We start from the raw sequence: 18,440 nt of genomic DNA, 5'->3' as shown, positions 1-18,440 counted from the left end.
TTTTTCTTTCATGGTATTACTGGGAATTTTTATTTTCATCTTAACCATTTTTAAGTGTATGGCTTAGTAGTGTTAAGTACATTCACTTTTTTTGAACCAATCTCCAAAACCTTTTCCCCTTGCAAAACTGAAATGTTACTCATTAAACCACTCTCTTTTTCCTCTTCCCTGAAGCCCCTGGCAACCACCATTCTATTTTCTGTCTCTATGAATTTCACTACTCTAGGAACCTCATATAAGTGGTATCATACAGTATTTGTCTTTTTTGACTGGCTTATTTCACTTAGCATCATGTGCTCCAGGTTCATGTATGCTGAGGCATGTTTCAGAATTTTCTTCCTTTTAAAGGCTTAATGTTCCATTGTATACCACATTTTGTTTATCAATTTATTTGTTGATGTACATTTGATTTATAACCTTTTGGCTATCATGAATAATGCTGCTTTGAACACAGGTGTAGAAATATCTCTTCAAGTCCTTGCTTTCATTTCTTTTGGGTATATACCCAGAAAAGGAATTGCATGGTAATTCTATTTTTAATTTTTTGACGAACTGCCATAATGTTTCCATAGCAGCTGCACCATTTTATGTTTTCATTAATAGTGAACAGGGTTTCACTTTCTCCACATCCTTACTGACAGTGGTTATTTTGTCTGGATTAATGTAGCTTTGTGTACCAATTTCTAAGCCCAGAAATATTTTTCTCACCAAAAGTTGTTACTGTTTTTTTTAAATTTCTGTGACCTGTTATGAAGAAAACAGTATTCAAATTTGTAATCTGCTTTTTTTTTAGTGATGATGAATGTTTTTTAGTATGTCTGTTGGCTGTTTGTATTTTATACTAGAAGAATAGTCTTAATGTCCTTTTATACATCTTCTTACTCATATAACAAACCTCCCCTCAGGATATACTGTAAAATGTTGATCATTGGATTAAAATGAAGGGTTAGGGTTCTGCTGGAATATCCATTTTGAACCTATTGATTTTTTTTTCTGTTTGTTTTTAGGAATGCATACAGAGGTAGAACAGTTTTAAAATAGTACATAACTTATTGATGGAAGTTTATCATGAAATATTTTATTTTGTGTTTTAAATTTTCTTCAGGTCTGCAAAGAAAGCAGAGTTGGAAGAAAATCAGCGGAGCTATAAACAGAAAAAGAAAAGACGACGTATTAAGGTTCAAGAAGATTCATCCAGTGAAAACAAGGTAATAATGACATTTACCACGTGCTTGAATTATAACCAGTACAGTAGACTATGGTAATTATGCTGTTACCTCTCTGTTCCATTTGTTCATTGTATTCTACTGGCTTATTTACATTTTACACTTGTGGAGGGATTGGTTATTGAATATATATATGTAAAAGTATTAATTTGACATTATCAGTTTTTTTCTATTCCTTAATTTCTAATGGAATTTTATTTAAGCCATTCTAATTCATTATTTTATATTTGTAGTGATGTGAGTGTTCTATTTTCTGAAGACAAAATACTATCCTGAATGATGACTTATATGTGAATAAATTTCTTCTCGTAGTGAAATTAGCCAATTTGAATTTTTGTATATAAGCAGGCTTACATAAAGTAAAAGGTGTCTGTAATATGTTTGATTCTGTCAACACAATGCTCTTCCAGAGGGATATTTATCTTTTGAAAATTAACTTTTAAAATATTTTAAAATATACAATTCAGTGGCCTTAATTATATTCACAAGCAGAAACTCTTCACTCATTAAACATTAACACTATTCCCTTCTATATCCCATCCCCTGGTAACCTCTATTTTCATTTATGTCTCCAAGAATTTGTGTATTTTAAGTACCTCATATATATAAGTTGAATCATGCAATATTTGTCCTTTTGTGTCTGGCTTATTTCATTGACATAATATTTTCTAGATTCGTCCATGTTTTAGCATATATCAGAATTTCATTCCCTTTTTAAGGCGAATAATATTCCATTGTATGTGTGTGCCACATTTTGTTAGCCCAGTCATCTGTTGATGGACATTTGGGTTGTTTCTACCTTTCGGCTATTTTGAATAATACTGCTATGAATATGGGTGTTTACATATCTGTTTGAGTCCCTATTTTTAATTATTCTGGGTATATATAGAAAAATGGAATTGCTACATCATATAGTAGTTGTATGTTTAACTTTTGGAAAACTCCACACTGGTTTTCTCTGGTATCTGTAACATTCGACGTTCCTGTTAACAATGTACCAGGATTCCAATTTGTCTGCATCTTTGCCAACACTTCCTTTGTTTCTTTCTTTCTTTTCTTTTTTTTTTTTTTTTTTTACAAGAAACATCCTAATGAGTGGGAAGTGGCATTTAATTGTGGTTTTGCTTTGTATTTTCCTAATGACTGGTGATATTCAACATCTTTTCATATGCTTATATCTTCTTTTGAGAAATGTTTATTCTAGTTGGTAGCCCATTTTTAATTGAGTTGTTTGTTTTTTTTAATAGGTGTTGAAGAGTTGTTTTTTTTTTTTTGAGACAGAGTCTCACTCTGTTGCCCAGGCTAGAGTGTGGTGGCACGATCTCGGCTCACTGCGAGCTCTGCCTCCTGGGTTCACGCCTCAGCCTCCCGAGTAGCTGGGACTACAGGCACACACCGCCAAGCCCGGTTAAGTTTTTGTTTTGTATTTTTAGTAGAGACGGGGTTTCACCGTGTTAGCCAGGATGGTCTCGATCTCCTGACCTTGTGATCCACCCGCCTCGGCCTCCCAAAGTGCTGGAATTACAGGCGTGAGCCACCGCGCCCGGCCGAAGAGTTGTTTTTTTTTTTTTTTTTAATACTACCCTATTGCTAAATATAATTCTAAAGGTTTTCAGCATGTTTTCTTCCACCTTTTCCTGGTGTGTTAATTAATGGAATAGGAAATGGATAAATTATATTACTTTGTACTGTTTACCTCTAATTGTTTAAATTCTGTAGAGTAATTCTGAGGAAGAAGAGGAGGAAAAAGAAGAGGAGGAGGAGGAGGAGGAGGAGGAGGAAGAGGAGGAGGAAGATGAAAATGATGATTCCAAGTCTCCTGGAAAAGGCAGAAAGAAAATTCGGAAGATTCTTAAAGATGATAAACTGAGAACAGAAACACAAAATGCTCTTAAGGAAGAGGAAGAGAGACGAAAACGTATTGCTGAGAGGGAGCGTGAGCGAGAAAAATTGAGAGAGGTAACTAATTTCTTCTTCTTTTTCTTTTGTAGCTACAGGGTCTCGCTATGTTGCCCAGGCTGGCCTCGAACTCTTGGGCTCAAGTGATCCTCCTACCTTGGCCTCCCAAACTTCTGGGATTACAGGCGTGAGTCAATACACCCAGCCTTAATTTATTTCTATTAATGATTTATTTTATTTGGTATATGACTTCAATATATTTCAGCATTTTAAGAGTAGAATGTTGTAATCTACCACAGATTTCTTTTTTTTAGACAGAGTCTGGCTCTGTTACCCAGGCTGGATTGCAGTGGCATGATCTCAGCTCACTGCAACCTTTGCCTCCTGAGTTCATGCGATTCTTGTGCCTCAGCCTCCCAAGTGGCCGGGACTATAGGCATGCACTACCACACCCAGCTAATTTTTGTATTTTTTAGTAGAGTCGGGGTTTCACCATGTTGGCCAGGCTGGTCTTGCACTCCTGACCTCAAGTGATCCACCTGCCTCAGCCTCCCAAAGTGCTGGGATTACACGTGTGAGCCACCTTGCCCAGCCTCAACCACAGGATTTCTAGTTGCAATTGATTTTTCCTACTGTCACTATTTCATGCAACTTAAAATAGTCATTAAGCTTTATTAATTTAATTAAGTACATGGAAAGCATTGAGATTCTTGAATGATCACCAAAATGGTTATGTTGTATTTTGGGTAGAGAAATGTTTCAAAATTACTTCTTAAATCCATAAAAGATTTCAGTTTTTTAAATGGACTTTATGTTACAAAAATTTTCAAATTCACAGGTGGAGAGAATAGTATAATAATTCTCCCTGGATCTATTAACTCAGTTTCAGCAGTTACTAACACAGGACGAGTCTTGTTTCCTCTTTTTTTTTTTTTTTTTTTTTTTTTTTTGAGACGGAGTTTCACTCTTGTCACCCCGGCTGGAGTGCAGTGGCACAATCTTGGCTCACTGCAACCTCCACCTCCTGGGTTCAAGTGATTCTCCTGTCTCAGCCTCCTGAGTATCTGAGATTACAGGTGCACGCCACCACGCCTGGCCGTTTCATCTATTCTTTTTCCTTCAGATTATTTCAGAGCAAATCTCAGAAATCATATTCTGTTTATAAATAGTTGGGAATGTATTGTTAAAAGATAATGGTATTTTAAACATTACTGCAGTGCCATTATTACACTGAATTCTCTCATTGCCTCACATAGTAGTTTTAAAAAATAGTTGGTGTGGGCCTGGAGTGGTGGCTCACACCTGTAATCCCAACACTTTGGGAGGCTGAGGCGGGTGGATCACCTGAGGTCAGGTGTTGGAGACCAGTCTGGCCAACATGGTGAAACCCCGTCTCTACTAAAAATACAAAAAAAAATTAGCCAGGTATGGTGGTGCACGACTGTGATCTCAGCTACTTGGGAGGCTGAGACAGGAGAATTGCTTGAACCCGGGAGGCAGAGCTTGCAGTGAGCCAAGGTCACACCATTGCACTTTAGTCTGGGTGACAAGAGTGAAACTCGGTCTCAAAAAAAAAAAAAAAAATAGTTGGTTTGAATCAGGGTCTTAACAAGGGCCATCTGCATATTCTGTTGTATTTGGATGTTACATCTCTTACCTAATTTTAACCTAGTTTGCCTTTGGTTCTTTCTTTTTCTTTACCCATTCTTACAGTTCATTTGCTTAAGAAACCGGATTATTTTTGTAAAATTTTCTATATTCTGAGTTTTGTTATTTGCATCCCTGTGGTACGGGTTTCACTAGCTTCTGTATTTCGTATAAATTGGTAATAGGATCTAGAGTCCCGATCAGATTTAGATTCAGTTCTTTTTTTTGGTAGAAATACTCATGGGCAGTAATATGTACTTCCTTTTGCATCTCATTAAGAGGTACTTTAAAACTGCTTGTCCCTTTTTTTGTGGTACAGCTCCTCTAACTTTGTTCCACTTTTTCAGAATCTTTTTGGGTATTCTCAGTTCTTTGCATTTCCACATAGTATTTTGTTGTTGGTTTTTACAAAAATCCCTGTGGAATTTCTATTGGAATTTTGTTGAATCTTTCTTGTAATGTGGCCAGAATTGACATCTTAACAGTGTTTTGTCTCCTATTACATGAATATAGTGTACTTCTCTATTTATTTACCGTCTCTTTAATTTCTCTTAGGAATGTTTTGTAGTTTTCTCTGTACAGGTCTAGTACATATTTAAAAAAATTTATCCCCAAGTAGTTCATGGTTTTTGATGTTATATTGTATTAGTCCATTTTCATGCTGCTAATAAAGACATACCCAAGACTGGGAAATTTATAAAAGAAAGAGTTTTATTGGACTTATAGTTCCATGTGGCTTGGGGAGGCCTCACAATCATGGTAGAAGGTAAAAGGCACATTTCACATTGTGGCAGACAAGAGAAGAACTTGTGCAGGGAAACTCCTCTTTTTAAAACTATAGATCTTGTGAGACTTATTCACTATCACAAGAACAGCACAGGAAAGACCTGCCCCCGTGAGTCAATTACCTCCCACTGGGTCCGTCCCACAGCATGTGGGAATTCAAGATGAGATTTGGGTGGGGACACAGCCAAGCCATATCATATAGTAAATGTAGTTTCACGTAATGTTGGCATAATGACCTTGTGTCCTAAGCTCTAAATTTACTTACTCGTTATAGTAGCTTTTTTGATAAATTCTTTATGACTTTCATGTATACGTTTGTGTTGTCTGTAAAGAAAAACTATTTTGCTAATTCCATTCCAATCTATCATTTATTTCTCTTTTTAAATTATAAATGGTGAATTTCTTCACATGCTTTTCATTGCATCTGTTGGAGTGACCTAGAAAATGTCTTGTATTCCTTGAATAAACCTTGCTTAGTTATATTACTCCTTTTATATATTGTATTGCGTTTGCTGATCCTTCCTTCCTTCCTTCCTTCCTTCCTTCCTTCCTCCCTTCCTCCCTCCCTCCCTCCCTCCCTCCCTCCCTCCCTCCCTCCTTCCCTCCTTCCTTCCTTCCTTCCTTTCTTTCTTTCTTTTTCTTTCTTTCAAGATAGGATCTCGCTCTGTCTCTCAGGCTAGAGTGCTGTAGTGTGATCATAGCTCACTGCAGCCTCAAGCTCCTGGGCTCAAGCAATCCTTTTGCCTCAGCTTTCCAAGTAGCTGGGACAACAGGCATGTATCACCATACCTGGTTAATTTTTTATTTTAGAGATTGGGTCTCATTATGCTACCCAGGCTGGTCTTGACCTCCTGGCCTCAAGTGGTCCTCTCCCATCAGCCTCCCAAGGTGCTGTGACTATAGTAGGGAGCCTCCACACCTGGCATATTCCATTTCTTTAATACATGTAGAACTATTTAGATCTTTTCTTTTTCTTTAGGTCTGTTTTGGTAAATTTCAAACTTAAGGAATTTTTCCATTTCATTTAAGTAGTCAAATTATTTATGTAAATTTGTTTATAGTCTTTCATTATACTTTGTAGGTTCTGTCATTTATTGTTTCTGTTAGGAATTTGTGTTTTATCATTTTTTCCTTGATTAATCTGTGCAAAAAGTTCACAATTTTACTATCTCAAAAAAAAAAAACTGCAGCTTTGGATTTCATTAATTTTTTTCTATTGTTTGACCCTTTTCTATTTCATTGATTTTCATTCTTATTTTTACTGTGTCTATCCTTCTTTGGACTTATTTTCTCTTCTTTTTCTAGCTACTTAAGGTGGATTTTGGATCTTTAACGTATGCGTTTTTAAAGGTATAAAATTTGCCACTGTGCATACTGTTTAAACACTGCATCTTACAGATTTTGGTATTTTGTGTTCATTTTTACTCTGCTCTGAATCTTTTCTAATTTCTATGAGCCAGAATATGATCTGTCTTGGTGGATGTTCAATGTTTATATTCTGCTGTTGTTGGGTGACATATTCTATAAATTTTGATCAGATTATATTGATGGTTGATTATATTCACATCTTCTATAGTTTTAATGGTATTCTCTCCAATTAGAGGAGTGTTGATGTCTCCAACTATAATTGTTAATTCATCTCTTTCTCCTTGTAGGTCTCTCAGATTTTGCTTCATGTTTGCTAGAAGTTGTTTTGTTAGGTACATATACATTTAGGATTACATCTTTCTGGTTAATTCCCCCTTTAACAACATGTAATGTGACTCTGTATTATCTGGTAATTTTCTTTCACTTGAAGTCTGCTGTATTTGATAATAATGGTAACGACATCATCTTTTCCAACATCTTAGGAAAAGTTTCATTTATACAGCCAGGTTGAAAGTATTTCATTGATTTCCTGTAAACTTACTTCCTAGATTTTTTTCATTTTTGTATATTTCATTTTCATGTTTCCTTTATTACATTCCTGTTTATGTACTAATCTTTATCCATCAGTACATCTTTTTATGCATTTCATAGTAAATTGCATACATCATTTCATTTATCTCAAATGCTTTAGCAGGTGTGTCATTAGCTAAAGTTCAATATTTATGTGTTTTCCTTTTTATGTAAAAGGAAATTTACTTAAAATGAAAGGCACAAATCTTGTGTACATTTGTTTTTGAATAATACGTGGTGTATATTTTCTCATTATTTTTTTCTAGTAATTTTGTTCCCCCACAATTTTATCGTGAAATTTGTAAATATATGGAGAGAATTGTAAACATGAACACGAATGTACCTACCATGTAGCTTCTTCATTTCTTAAAATGTTGCTGTATTTGCTTTATTACATATCTGTTTTATCTATGCATCCATCAACCATTTTAATCACCCCTGATCTAATCTGTATTATTTCCTTTTATTCTCTAGCTAGGGTTTAGTTTGTGCTTCGTTTTCTGGTTCCTTAAGGTGTAAAGTTAGGTTCTTGATTGTGATCTTTCTTCTTTTCTACTGTATGCCTTTATCACTGTAAATCCTCTTCTTAGTACTGTTTTTTCTACATCCCATATGTTTTGTATTTTGTATTTTAACTTTCATTTGTCTCAAGGTGTTTTCTAATTTTCCTTGTGATCTCTTACTTGATCCTTTAGTTACTTATCTTATTTAATTTCCACATATTTGTGTTCTTTCCATTTGTCTTCTGTTATGGATTTTTTGTTGCATTCCCTTGTGATTGGAAAAGATACTTCAGTCTTTTTATATTTATTAAGGCTTTTTTGTGCCTGATCATATGATCTGTCCTTGAGAATGTGCACTTGAGAGAAAATTTATAGTCTACCATTGTTGAGTAGAGTGTTCTTTATATGTCTGTTAGGTCTATTTTTTTTTTTTTAAAGACAGTGTCTTGCTCTGTTGCTAAGGCTGGAGTGCAGTGACGTGATCATAGCTCACTGTAGCCTCGAACTCCTGGGCTCAAGTGATCCTCCTGCCTCCGCCCCTTGAGTAGCTGGGACCATAGGTGCATGCCACCACCCCAGCTAATTTTTTTAAACTGTTTTACAGAGGCAGGGTCTCACAGTGTTGCCCAGGTTGGTCTCGAACTCCTGGCCTCAAGTGATCCTCCTGTCTTGGCTTCCCAAAGTGGTGGAATTAAGGCGTGAAACACTGTGGCCAGCTCCAATTGGTTTATAGTGTTATTCGAGTCCTATATTTCCTTAATGATCTTTGTCTACTTGTTTTACGCATTTATTGATATTGGGCTATTTATGTCTCCAACTGTTTCTCTCTTTTTTTGTTTTAGTTTTCCCACACTACACTGGTGTATATGTCTCCTTTTAGTTCTTTCAGTGCTTTCTTCATATGTCTTGGTGCTCTGTTTGTTGTATATATGTTTATAATTATATTTTTTGAGAACCTGGCTGTATTATCAATACATAATATCCTATTTGTCTGTTGTAACAGTTTTTGACTTAAAGTCTATTTTGTCTAATGTCTATGTAGTCAGCTCTCTTTTGGTTGTTATTTGCATGGAATGTCTTTTACCATTCTTTCACTTTCAGTCTATTTGTGTCTTTAGATCTAAAGCGAACCTTTTTTAGATAACCAGTACTTGGATCATTTTTTTAAAATTATTATGTCTATCTATGTCTTTTTGATCCAGGAGTTTAATTCATTTACACTTGAGGTACGTAGTGATAAATAAGGATTTACTTCTGTCATTTTGTGTTTTCTTACTACTATTTTGTTCATTGTTTCCTCCATTACTGCTTTCTTTTGTGTTTGGTTAATTTTTTGCAGTGACATATTTTGATTCCCATCTCACTTTCATTTTTGTATATTCTATATTTTCTTTGTGGTTATCATGGAGATTACATATAACATCCTAAAGTTATGAGAGTCTTACTTGAATTGATATGAACTTAACTTCAGTTGCATACAAAAATTCTACTCTTCCACAGCTCCATTCCCCTGTATATTATGTGGCGACTCTGTTACAATTATTGATGTCACAAATTACATTTTTATACATGTCGTGAATGGTAACATATATTCATAATTGTATTTTATGCTTTTGTCTTTTAAATCCTAAAGAAAGTAAAAAGTGAGGTTATGAAACAAAATTTTGTGATACTAGGTTTTATATTTGCCCCTGTATGTATCTCTTGTAGGAGATCTTTATTTCTTTATATGGCTTTGAGTTACTTCTAGCATCCTTTCATTTCAACCCAAAGACTTCCCTGTAGGAAGCATTTTTTATAGGGCAGGTCTAGTTTTAACAAATTCATTCAGCTTAGGAGTGTCTTAACTTGTTCCTCTATTTTGAAGGATAATTTTGTTGGGTATAGAATCCTCAGCTGATGCCTGGCACAGTAGCTCACCCCCGTAATCCCAGCACTTTGGGAGACCAAGGCAGGAGGATCACTTGAGGCCAGGAGTTTAAGACCAGACTGGGCAACATAGTGAGAACTTGTCTTTACAAAAAATTAAAAAATTATCTGGATGTGGTGGCACACACTTGTAGTCTAAGCTACTTGAGAAGTTGGAGGATTGCTTTAGCCAGGGGTTCGAGGATACAGTAAGCTATGATTATGCCATTGCATTATAGCCTGGATGACAGAGTGAGATGCTGTGTCTATTTTTTAAAAAAAGGATAAAGAATCCTCAGCTAACTTTTTTTTTCTCTCATCACTTTGAAATATATTGTCACACTGCCTTCTGGCCTCTTAAGTTTTTGATGAGAAATTAGGTGATGATCTTATTGAAGTTTTTTTGTGTGTGTTGACTTGCTTCTCTCTTGCTGCTTTCAATATTCTCTTCATCTTTGGCCTTCGACAGTTTGTGTGTAATGTGTTTTGATCTATATGTATTTGAGTTTATCCCAGTTTGAGTTCATTCCTGTATTTGTAGATTTAAGTCTCTCTCCTTCAATTTGGGAAGTTTTCCACAATTATTTCATCAAATAATTGTTGCTTCTTTCTTTTTGTTTTCTCCTTCTGTGACTCTCGTAATACATAAGATGTTCTTCATGATGGTTTCCCTCCCATCCCTTTTTCTTTCTTCACTTTAGTTTTTTTTTCCCCTTTTTGATCTTCAGACTTGATGATTTCAGTTAATATCTTCATATTCACTGATTATTCTGCCTGCTCAAATCTGCTATTAATCCTCTTTTGATTGGGCCATATTTTCCTATTTGGCTGTATCTTTGTGATTTTTTTTAATACTTTAAGTTCTAGGGTACATGTGTACAACGTGCAGGTTTCTTACATAGGTATACATGTGCCATGTTGATTTGCTGCCACCAATCAACTCGTGTGATTTTTTTAAATTGCATATTGGGTATTTGACTGTTGTAACTTGGTAACTCTGCATATGAGGTTCTCTCCCTTTTCAAGGGTTTGCTGGGGTTTTAAAATATATATAAATTGTAGTAGACCTATTGTTTTAAGACTCCCCCACATTATTTTTTCAAAGAGTGTTCTTGTTGTGTGTCATCAGTAAAGTCTCTGTCCCTTTCATTCATGTTCAACTAATGTTTTGAAAGATTTTTTTGAATGTCTGCTGGGTGTGGTGGCTCGCGCCCATAATCCCAGCACTTTGGGAGGCCAAGGCAGGCAGATCACCTGGATTCAGGAGTTCGAGACCAGCCTAGCCAACATGGTGAAATTCTATTTCTACTAAAAATACAAAAAAATTAGCCAGACATGGTGGCACGTGCCTGTAATCCCAGCTACTCGGGAGGCTGAGGCACGAGAATTGCTTGAACCCGGGAGGCGGAGGTTGCAGTGAGCCAAGATTGCGCCATTGCACTCCAGCCTGGGCGACAGAGCAAGACTCCATCTCAAAAAAAAAAGAAGGCTTTTTTTTTTTTTTTTTTTTTTAAATGCCTGCTCTCTCTGTTTGTAGATTCATTGTGCTGGTACACTCCTTTAATCCATAACTAGGCTTCCGCTAAACCTAAAGATAAGCCTGAGGGGAAAACTTAAGATTTTAATAAACATCTTTTCTGAGCATGTATTTTGCCTGGACACACATATGGCTTTCTGAATTATCCTATATACCTGGTTGCTTTTGAGTGTCCCAAATTTAAAAGTAGCTGTGTATGGTGGCTCATACCTGTAGTCCCAGCAACTCTGGAGGCTGAGGTAGGAGGATAGCTTGAGCCCAGTTGTGTGAGGCCAGCCTGGGCAACATTGTGAGACCCTGTTTCTACAAAAATAAAGACTAGTTGGGCGTGGTGGTGCACACCTGTAGTCCCAGCTACTTGGGCGGTTGAGGTGGCTAGATCGGTTGAGGTGGCTGGATCAATTCAGCCCAGGAGTTCAGTGCTGCAGTGAGCTATAATTACACCACAGCACTCCAGCCTTGGTGACAAAGCAAGACCTGTATCTTGAAAAAAAAAAATTCAAAAAGTGTCCTATCTCTAGCTATTTGGGCCTTAGGTGGTGTTTTGGGTGTGTTCCCCTGTAATGCCTTGCCCCAGGCCTCTATGGATCACGTTGCAATTGTTGTGTGTGTGTGTGTGTGTGTGTGTGTGTGTTTTAAAGCTGTTCTTGCTGTCTTTCTCACTAGAGCTCTGAGTTAGGTGAAGAGATGATGAGAGCCTTATGTCAGTCCTTCAAGTATCCTTCAGACAGGTTAGATAACATTTACACAGTAATTTGTAAATAACATCTGCTTTGCTCCCTCTGGTTTGTGGGAGGATACTGGGAAACAGGGTGCTGCTGCTTTGAGACTAAAACCTTCACCTTCTGGTAGGTGGTGGGGCAAGGACAAGTAAAAATGCTGTAAAACGTTCCTATTGTATTGAAGGTGACTTTTTTTCTTTTTCGTTATTTTAGAGACAGGGTCTTCCTATGTTGCCCAGGCTAGCCTCAAATTCTTGGGCTCAAGTGATCCTCCTGTCTAGGCCTAGTCGTTTGTACTACAGGCAGTCACCACCATGCCTGGCTAAGATGTTGTTTTCTTGATTGGGTATTTGCTTGGTTGCTGTAAACCTTTGACAGTGTTCCAGAACTCTGACAAAGTTGGTTCAGAAAGTTTCTACTTGTTTACAAAATAGTGCTGTGTGGGAACTGGAGCTTGGAGCTTCCTATTCTATTGTTTTGTTGATATCTACATTTTCCCTTCTTTTTTTTTTTTCTGTGGAGACAGTCTTACTCTGTCACCCAGCTTGGAATGATGCAGTAGCATGATCACTGTAGCCTGGAATTCCTGGGCTCAAGCAATTCTCCCACTTCAGCCTTCTGAGTAAGCTGGAAGTACAGGAGCAAGCTAATCTCTTCATTTTTGAAAGTTGTTTTCCCTGGTTATAGAATTCTAAATTGATACTTTAAAAAAATCTCTTTAAAGATGTTACTTCTTTGTGACATTTTGTTTGTCATCTTTCTCCTTTTTCCTTCATCTTTGCTCCCCTGCATGTGCCTTTTATTTCTTGAAAAGATAGTCTTAAAAGATTTTTCAGTATTTTAAGATTTTCTGTTAATGCCTGGCTTTCGGAAATTGAAGATTTTTATTTTCTTTGTTTATCCTGCTCTGGGTTCCTTGAACTTGTTGGATCTGTGAGTTTATAGTTTCATCAAATTTTTGTTGGTTTGTTTTAGAGACAGGGTCTTACTCTGTTGCCCACGCTAGAGTGCAGTGGTACGATAATTGGTCACTGTAACCTCAAACTCCTGGGCTCAAGAGATACTCTTGCCTCAGCTTCCGGAGTGGCTAGGACTAGAGGCATGCCCTATTGCTAATTTTTAAACTTTTTGTAGAAACAAGGTCTTGCTATGTTGTCCAGGCTGGCCTCAAACTTGTGACCTCAAGTGATCCTCACACCTTGGCCTCCCAAAGATCTTGGATTACAGGTGTGAGCTACCATATCCAGCTTCCATCAGATTTTTGGAAAGTTCACACCATTATTTTTTCAAATAATTTTTTTCTGTTCTATTTTTCTTTGAGACTTATATATTATGCTCTTTAATATTGTTCCATAGGTTTCTTATTTTCCCCCCTCTATTTCATTTGGATAGTTTTTCTTGCTTTGTCTTCAATTTTGTTGATCTTTTCTTCTGCACTGTTATGATATTAATCCACTTAGTGAATTACAGTGTACTATAATTTTCATCACTAGGAATTCCATTTAGTTTTTTAAAATATCTTCTATTTTTGTTTTCATTGTGTTCATGTTTTCAGTGTTTGGACATTTTTTTTTTCTTTTTCTGAGACGGAGGCTTGCTCTATCACCCGGGCTGGAGTGCAGTGATGCGATCTCTGCTCACTGGAACCTCCGCCTCCTGGGTTCAAGTGATTCTCCTGCCTTAGCCTCCTGAGTAGCTGGGACTGCAGGCGTATGCTACCATGCCCAGCTAATTTTTTACATATTTTTAGTAGAGACGGGGTTTCGCCATGTTGCCCAGGCTGGTCTCAAACTCCTGAGCTCAAGCGATTCACCTATCTCTGCCTCCCAAAGTGCTGGGATTACAGGTGTGAGCCACCACACCCGGCCTATTTGGGCATTTTTAATCAGCTGTCTCACTTTACTTGTCTGCCTGTTTCATTATTTCTGTTACTTCTTGGCCCATTTTTGTTGACTCTTTTTTCCCCTGGTTATTCTTCATATTTTTTTTCTTCTTGACAAGCCTAGTAATGTTTTATTAAAAAGTTCAGTTTAATTTTGAAGCTTTTAAAAAAGCCTGGTTAATGCGTTTCTTCAGTACTCTTTAATTTATGAATTGCTTTGACCCACTGCTAAGATTTGGTCTCTTCGTGGTCTCTACTGAATGCCTTGGGTTATAAACGAAGAGGCTACTGTGCCTCCTCTGAAATCGAATGCTTCCCACCCAGCACCATGTGATCACTGGGAGCTGTTTAGCTCGCAACTTCTTGGTCATGCTCTGCCTGGCCTCACAAAGTTTCACTCCTCGTGTGTGCATTTTAATGTTCAGCTATGACTCACAGTGAATCCTGTCTTGAGTTTGAGTTCTTTTTGTGGAGCTCTTTTTTCTTTGTAGTTCTGCCCCGCAACTTCAGTCATCTCAGCCTGACCTTTGTTTCTTCAACTTGATATATCTCCAGTGCTCTCCTTGGGAATCCCTTTTCCCTGATCCTTCAGGCACCAATTCAAGGGGAATATAGGGGTCTTCTTGTTGGTTTTCCTACTCTGAGGGATCAGGGTCCTGTGGTATCTTTATTTAATGTCTGAAAAAAATTTTTTTCATATATTTTGCCTACTTTTCTACTTGATTACAGCAGGAAGATAAACCTGGTTCCTAATAAACCATCATGACTGGAAGCAGAAGTTTGGCTCAACCTTTTAATATTTTGCTCAGATGATTTTTTTTCCTTTATTTTCCCTTCAATTCAGATATGGGAGATATTTCATGTCTATTTATTTTTACTACACCTTAAGTGATTATTTGTCCTAAGTTTTTCTCCTATTTCATTGCTGCATATTTATCATTTTTTAAATTTCAGCTTTTAGTTTAGGTACGGGGTGGGGGGGTACGTGTACAGGTTTGTTACTGGGTATATTGTGTGATGCTCGGGTTTGGGATGTGGATCCCATCACCTTGGTAGTGAACATAGTACCCAATAGTTGTTCAACCTATGCCCTCTTCCTTCCCTCCCCCTCTAGTAGTCCATAGTGTCTATTGTTCCCATGTTGATGTCCATGTGTGCTCAGTGTTTAGTTCCCACTTGTGAGAACATGTGGTATTTGGTTTTCTGTTCCTATGTGAATTTGCTTAGATTTATACCCTCCAGCTGCCTCCAAGTTGCTGTAGAGGACATGATTTTCTTCTTTATGGCTGCATAGTATTCCGTGGTGCATATGTACCACATTTTGTATATCTGATCCACCATTCATGGTCACCTAGGCTGATTACATGTCTTTGCTATTGTGAATAGCATGGCAATGAACAAATGAGTACTTGTGTCTTTTTGGAAGAATTATTTATTTTCCTTTGGGTATATACCCAGTATTATTAGTTAAATAAAGTTTCCTTATATTATAGCTTGAGTGCATAAACACATCTACTTAGTCACTAATAGATAGATGATTTCTTTATAACTTATCTCCTCCTACATTTAGGATGAAGATACACTAATCCTCAATCCTGAAGACAACACTTAATAACAAAAGTATCATCAAGTCACTGATGAACATATGGTTCAGAAATCTTAATTAAAGCCTTGTGTATTAGTTTTTTTATTGTGGCATTAAAATGTACCACACACTTAACCTCTTAAGACAAACTTATTTGTCTCACGGGTCAGGAAGTTGGGAATAGCTTAGTGAGCGTGGCTCTACTGGGTTTTCTGCTTAGTGTCCCACCAAGCCGAAATTAAGATGTTAACTAGAGTTTTGCTTTCATCTAAGACTTTGTATCCTTTTCCAACTCACTTGTTGGTAGAATTCAGTTCCTTTCAGTTATTACACTTAGGTCCTCAGCTACTAGAGTTCTTTCTCCACAACATGGCAGATTGCTTCATCTTTGAGATCAATAGAAAAACATTTCAATCTTTTAAAGGGCTCACTTTAATTAGGTCAGGCTCACCTAGAATATCTCCCTTTTGATTAAATCAGAGTCAGCTTGTTAGTGGGCCAATTATGCGAATGATAGCCCAATCATATTTACAGGTCTCAACCATACTCAGAAGGTGAGGGGATTATGCAGGGTGTTTATATCAGATGACGGTAATTCTGGGGCCACTTTCGGATTCTGTGTACCACACCTTGTAAACAAGACAAGACATTTAGGGAATTTTCCATTTTTATATAATGGCTTTACCCCAGTGATGTGAAGCTACTACATATCCAGGCTAGGACACAGTAATAATAATTTAGTGAATACTTAGCCTATGCCAGATACTTTGCATACATTGCCTTATTCAGTCTCCAGAACAACCTTGTGGAAACTATTGATAATCATTCCTAGTTTGCAGATTCAGACACAGAAGCTAAGAGGGTTTAGGTAGCTTGATGAAATGGAATTTGGGTCTGAATGGCCTATGCTATTTTTACTTCACCACACTGTTTCTCAGTGTTAATCTTGGTTTGTATATCACAATTTTATGTAAGTACAATATCTATTCAGATAATTTACTGCAAATCTGTGACTTATTTGTAGTTTTTTGGGTGTGACAATGATCTTATGGTTTTACAAAGAGGAAGTGTCCTTTTAAAGAGACATTTACAAACATTTTATAGATGACATTGCATACTTTCTTGTGTTCGCTTCAAAATGATTTGTGGGATCTGGGGAATTGGACAATGGGTAAGATGCTGTCAGTGAAACAAAACTGGCCTTAAGTTGATAATTTTCTTTTTCTTTTGAGACGGAGTCTCACTCTGTCACCCAGGCTAGAGTGCAGTGGTGCAATCACGGCTCTCTGCAACCGCCACCTCCCAGGTTCAAGCGATTCTCCTGCCTCAGCCTCCCGAGTAGCTGGGACTACAGGCGTGCGCCACCACACTTGGCTAATTTTTTTGTTGTTGTTGTTGTATTTTTAGTAGAGACGGGGTTTCACCATATTGGCCAGGTTGGTCTCAAACTCCTGACCTCATGATCTGCCCACCTCGGCCTCCCAAAGTGCTGGGATTACAGGCATGAGCCACCGTGCCTGGCCTTAAGTTGATAATTTTTGAAGCTGAGTGATGGGTAATAGGATTTATTATTCTCTTCCATCTACTTTTGTGTATGTTTGAAAATTTCTGTATTGAACATTAACAAATTCATTTGTTAACTAGTTTTAATTGTAAATAAGAAAAAGTGCCTAAAATTTTATTTCTTCACCATCGTAATGTTTTTGTTTTTTAAATTTTTTTTAAAGTTTTTTTTGTTTGTTTGTGGTTTTTTTTTTTTGAGATGGAGCTTTGCTCTTTCACCCAGACTGGAATGAAGTGGCACGATCTCGGCTCATTGCAACCTCCGCCGCCAGGTTCAATCCATTCTCCCGCCTCGGCCTCCAGAGTAGCTGGGATTACAGGCGCCCGCCACCAGCCTGGCTAATTTTTGTATATTTTGTAGAGACAGGGTTTCACCATGTTGGCCAGGCTGGTCTTGAACTCTTGACCTCAGGCGATGCATGCCCCTCAGCCTACCAAAGTGTTAGGATTATAGGAGAGAGCCACCGTGCCCAACTGCGTAATGTTTTTATGATTTTAAAATCACAAGTTTCTATTTTTTTTCATGGAACCATAAAACTGTTTATTACAAGCATTTATTTTACTAAACTAGTATTTTGTAATGTTTAAGAGCATGGACTCGGGGGATCAACCCTCTGGGTAAATCTCAGTGTCATGATACTCAATAGTTGTATGACCTTGTGCAGGTTACTTAACTTCTCTGTCCCTCAGTTTTTTCATCTGTCAAATGGTAATACTTGTACCTATATTGCGTAGTTACTGAATCTACTATGTAATGGATGGAGATTAGGATAAGATAGCAAAAAATATTTGCACACACACACTTGTTACCTGTGTGCATATATTATATCTACTTAAGTTTTATTTTAAATAAGGAGCTTGTGATAATTGTTTCCGTTTTGTAATTAGAAGGTATTGTATGTTCCTATCATGATTTTTGAGCCTGTGGTTCTGAAACCAGTGTTTCTAAATATTTTTTTCTTTTCACATCATATATTTACAGTGTTTTTCAGTGGTAGTCATGTTGACATCCTGAGTTGCACAGTTCTTGTTTGGGACTGTCTTCTTCCTCCTCCTTCCTTCTTCCTCCTCCTTCCTTCTTCCTCCTCCTTCCTCCTCCTTCCTTCTTCTTCCTCCTCCTTCCTCCTTTCTCCTCCTCCTTCCTCCTCCTTCCTCCTCCTTCCTCCTTCCTCCTTCCTTCTTCCTCTTTCCTTCTTCCTTCTTTCTTCTTCTTCCTCCTCCTCCTCCTCTCTCCTTCCTCCTCC

At 37.3% G+C, this 18,440-nt stretch overlaps 1 protein-coding gene across 10 annotated transcripts in view; it reads left to right on the top strand.

The window, feature by feature from the left end:
- Positions 1–18,440, top strand: part of ATRX (ATRX chromatin remodeler) — a 284,010-nt gene that overhangs the window by 126,465 nt on the left and 139,105 nt on the right. For all 10 annotated transcript variants that reach the window (XM_054470837.2, XM_054470836.2, XM_054470841.2 and 7 more), the window contains 2 exons: positions 1,106–1,208; positions 2,946–3,185. In XM_054470837.2, coding sequence (XP_054326812.1) covers positions 1,106–1,208; positions 2,946–3,185 — 343 coding nt within the window. The remainder of the gene's footprint in view (positions 1–1,105; positions 1,209–2,945; positions 3,186–18,440) is intronic.

This window comes from Pongo pygmaeus, chromosome X (genome assembly GCF_028885625.2).
Source record: "Pongo pygmaeus isolate AG05252 chromosome X, NHGRI_mPonPyg2-v2.0_pri, whole genome shotgun sequence".
NCBI classification, from domain to species: Eukaryota; Metazoa; Chordata; class Mammalia; order Primates; family Hominidae; genus Pongo; species Pongo pygmaeus.
The sequence above is the reverse complement of the archived record's forward strand: the minus strand, read 5'-3'. Positions and strand labels throughout refer to the sequence as shown.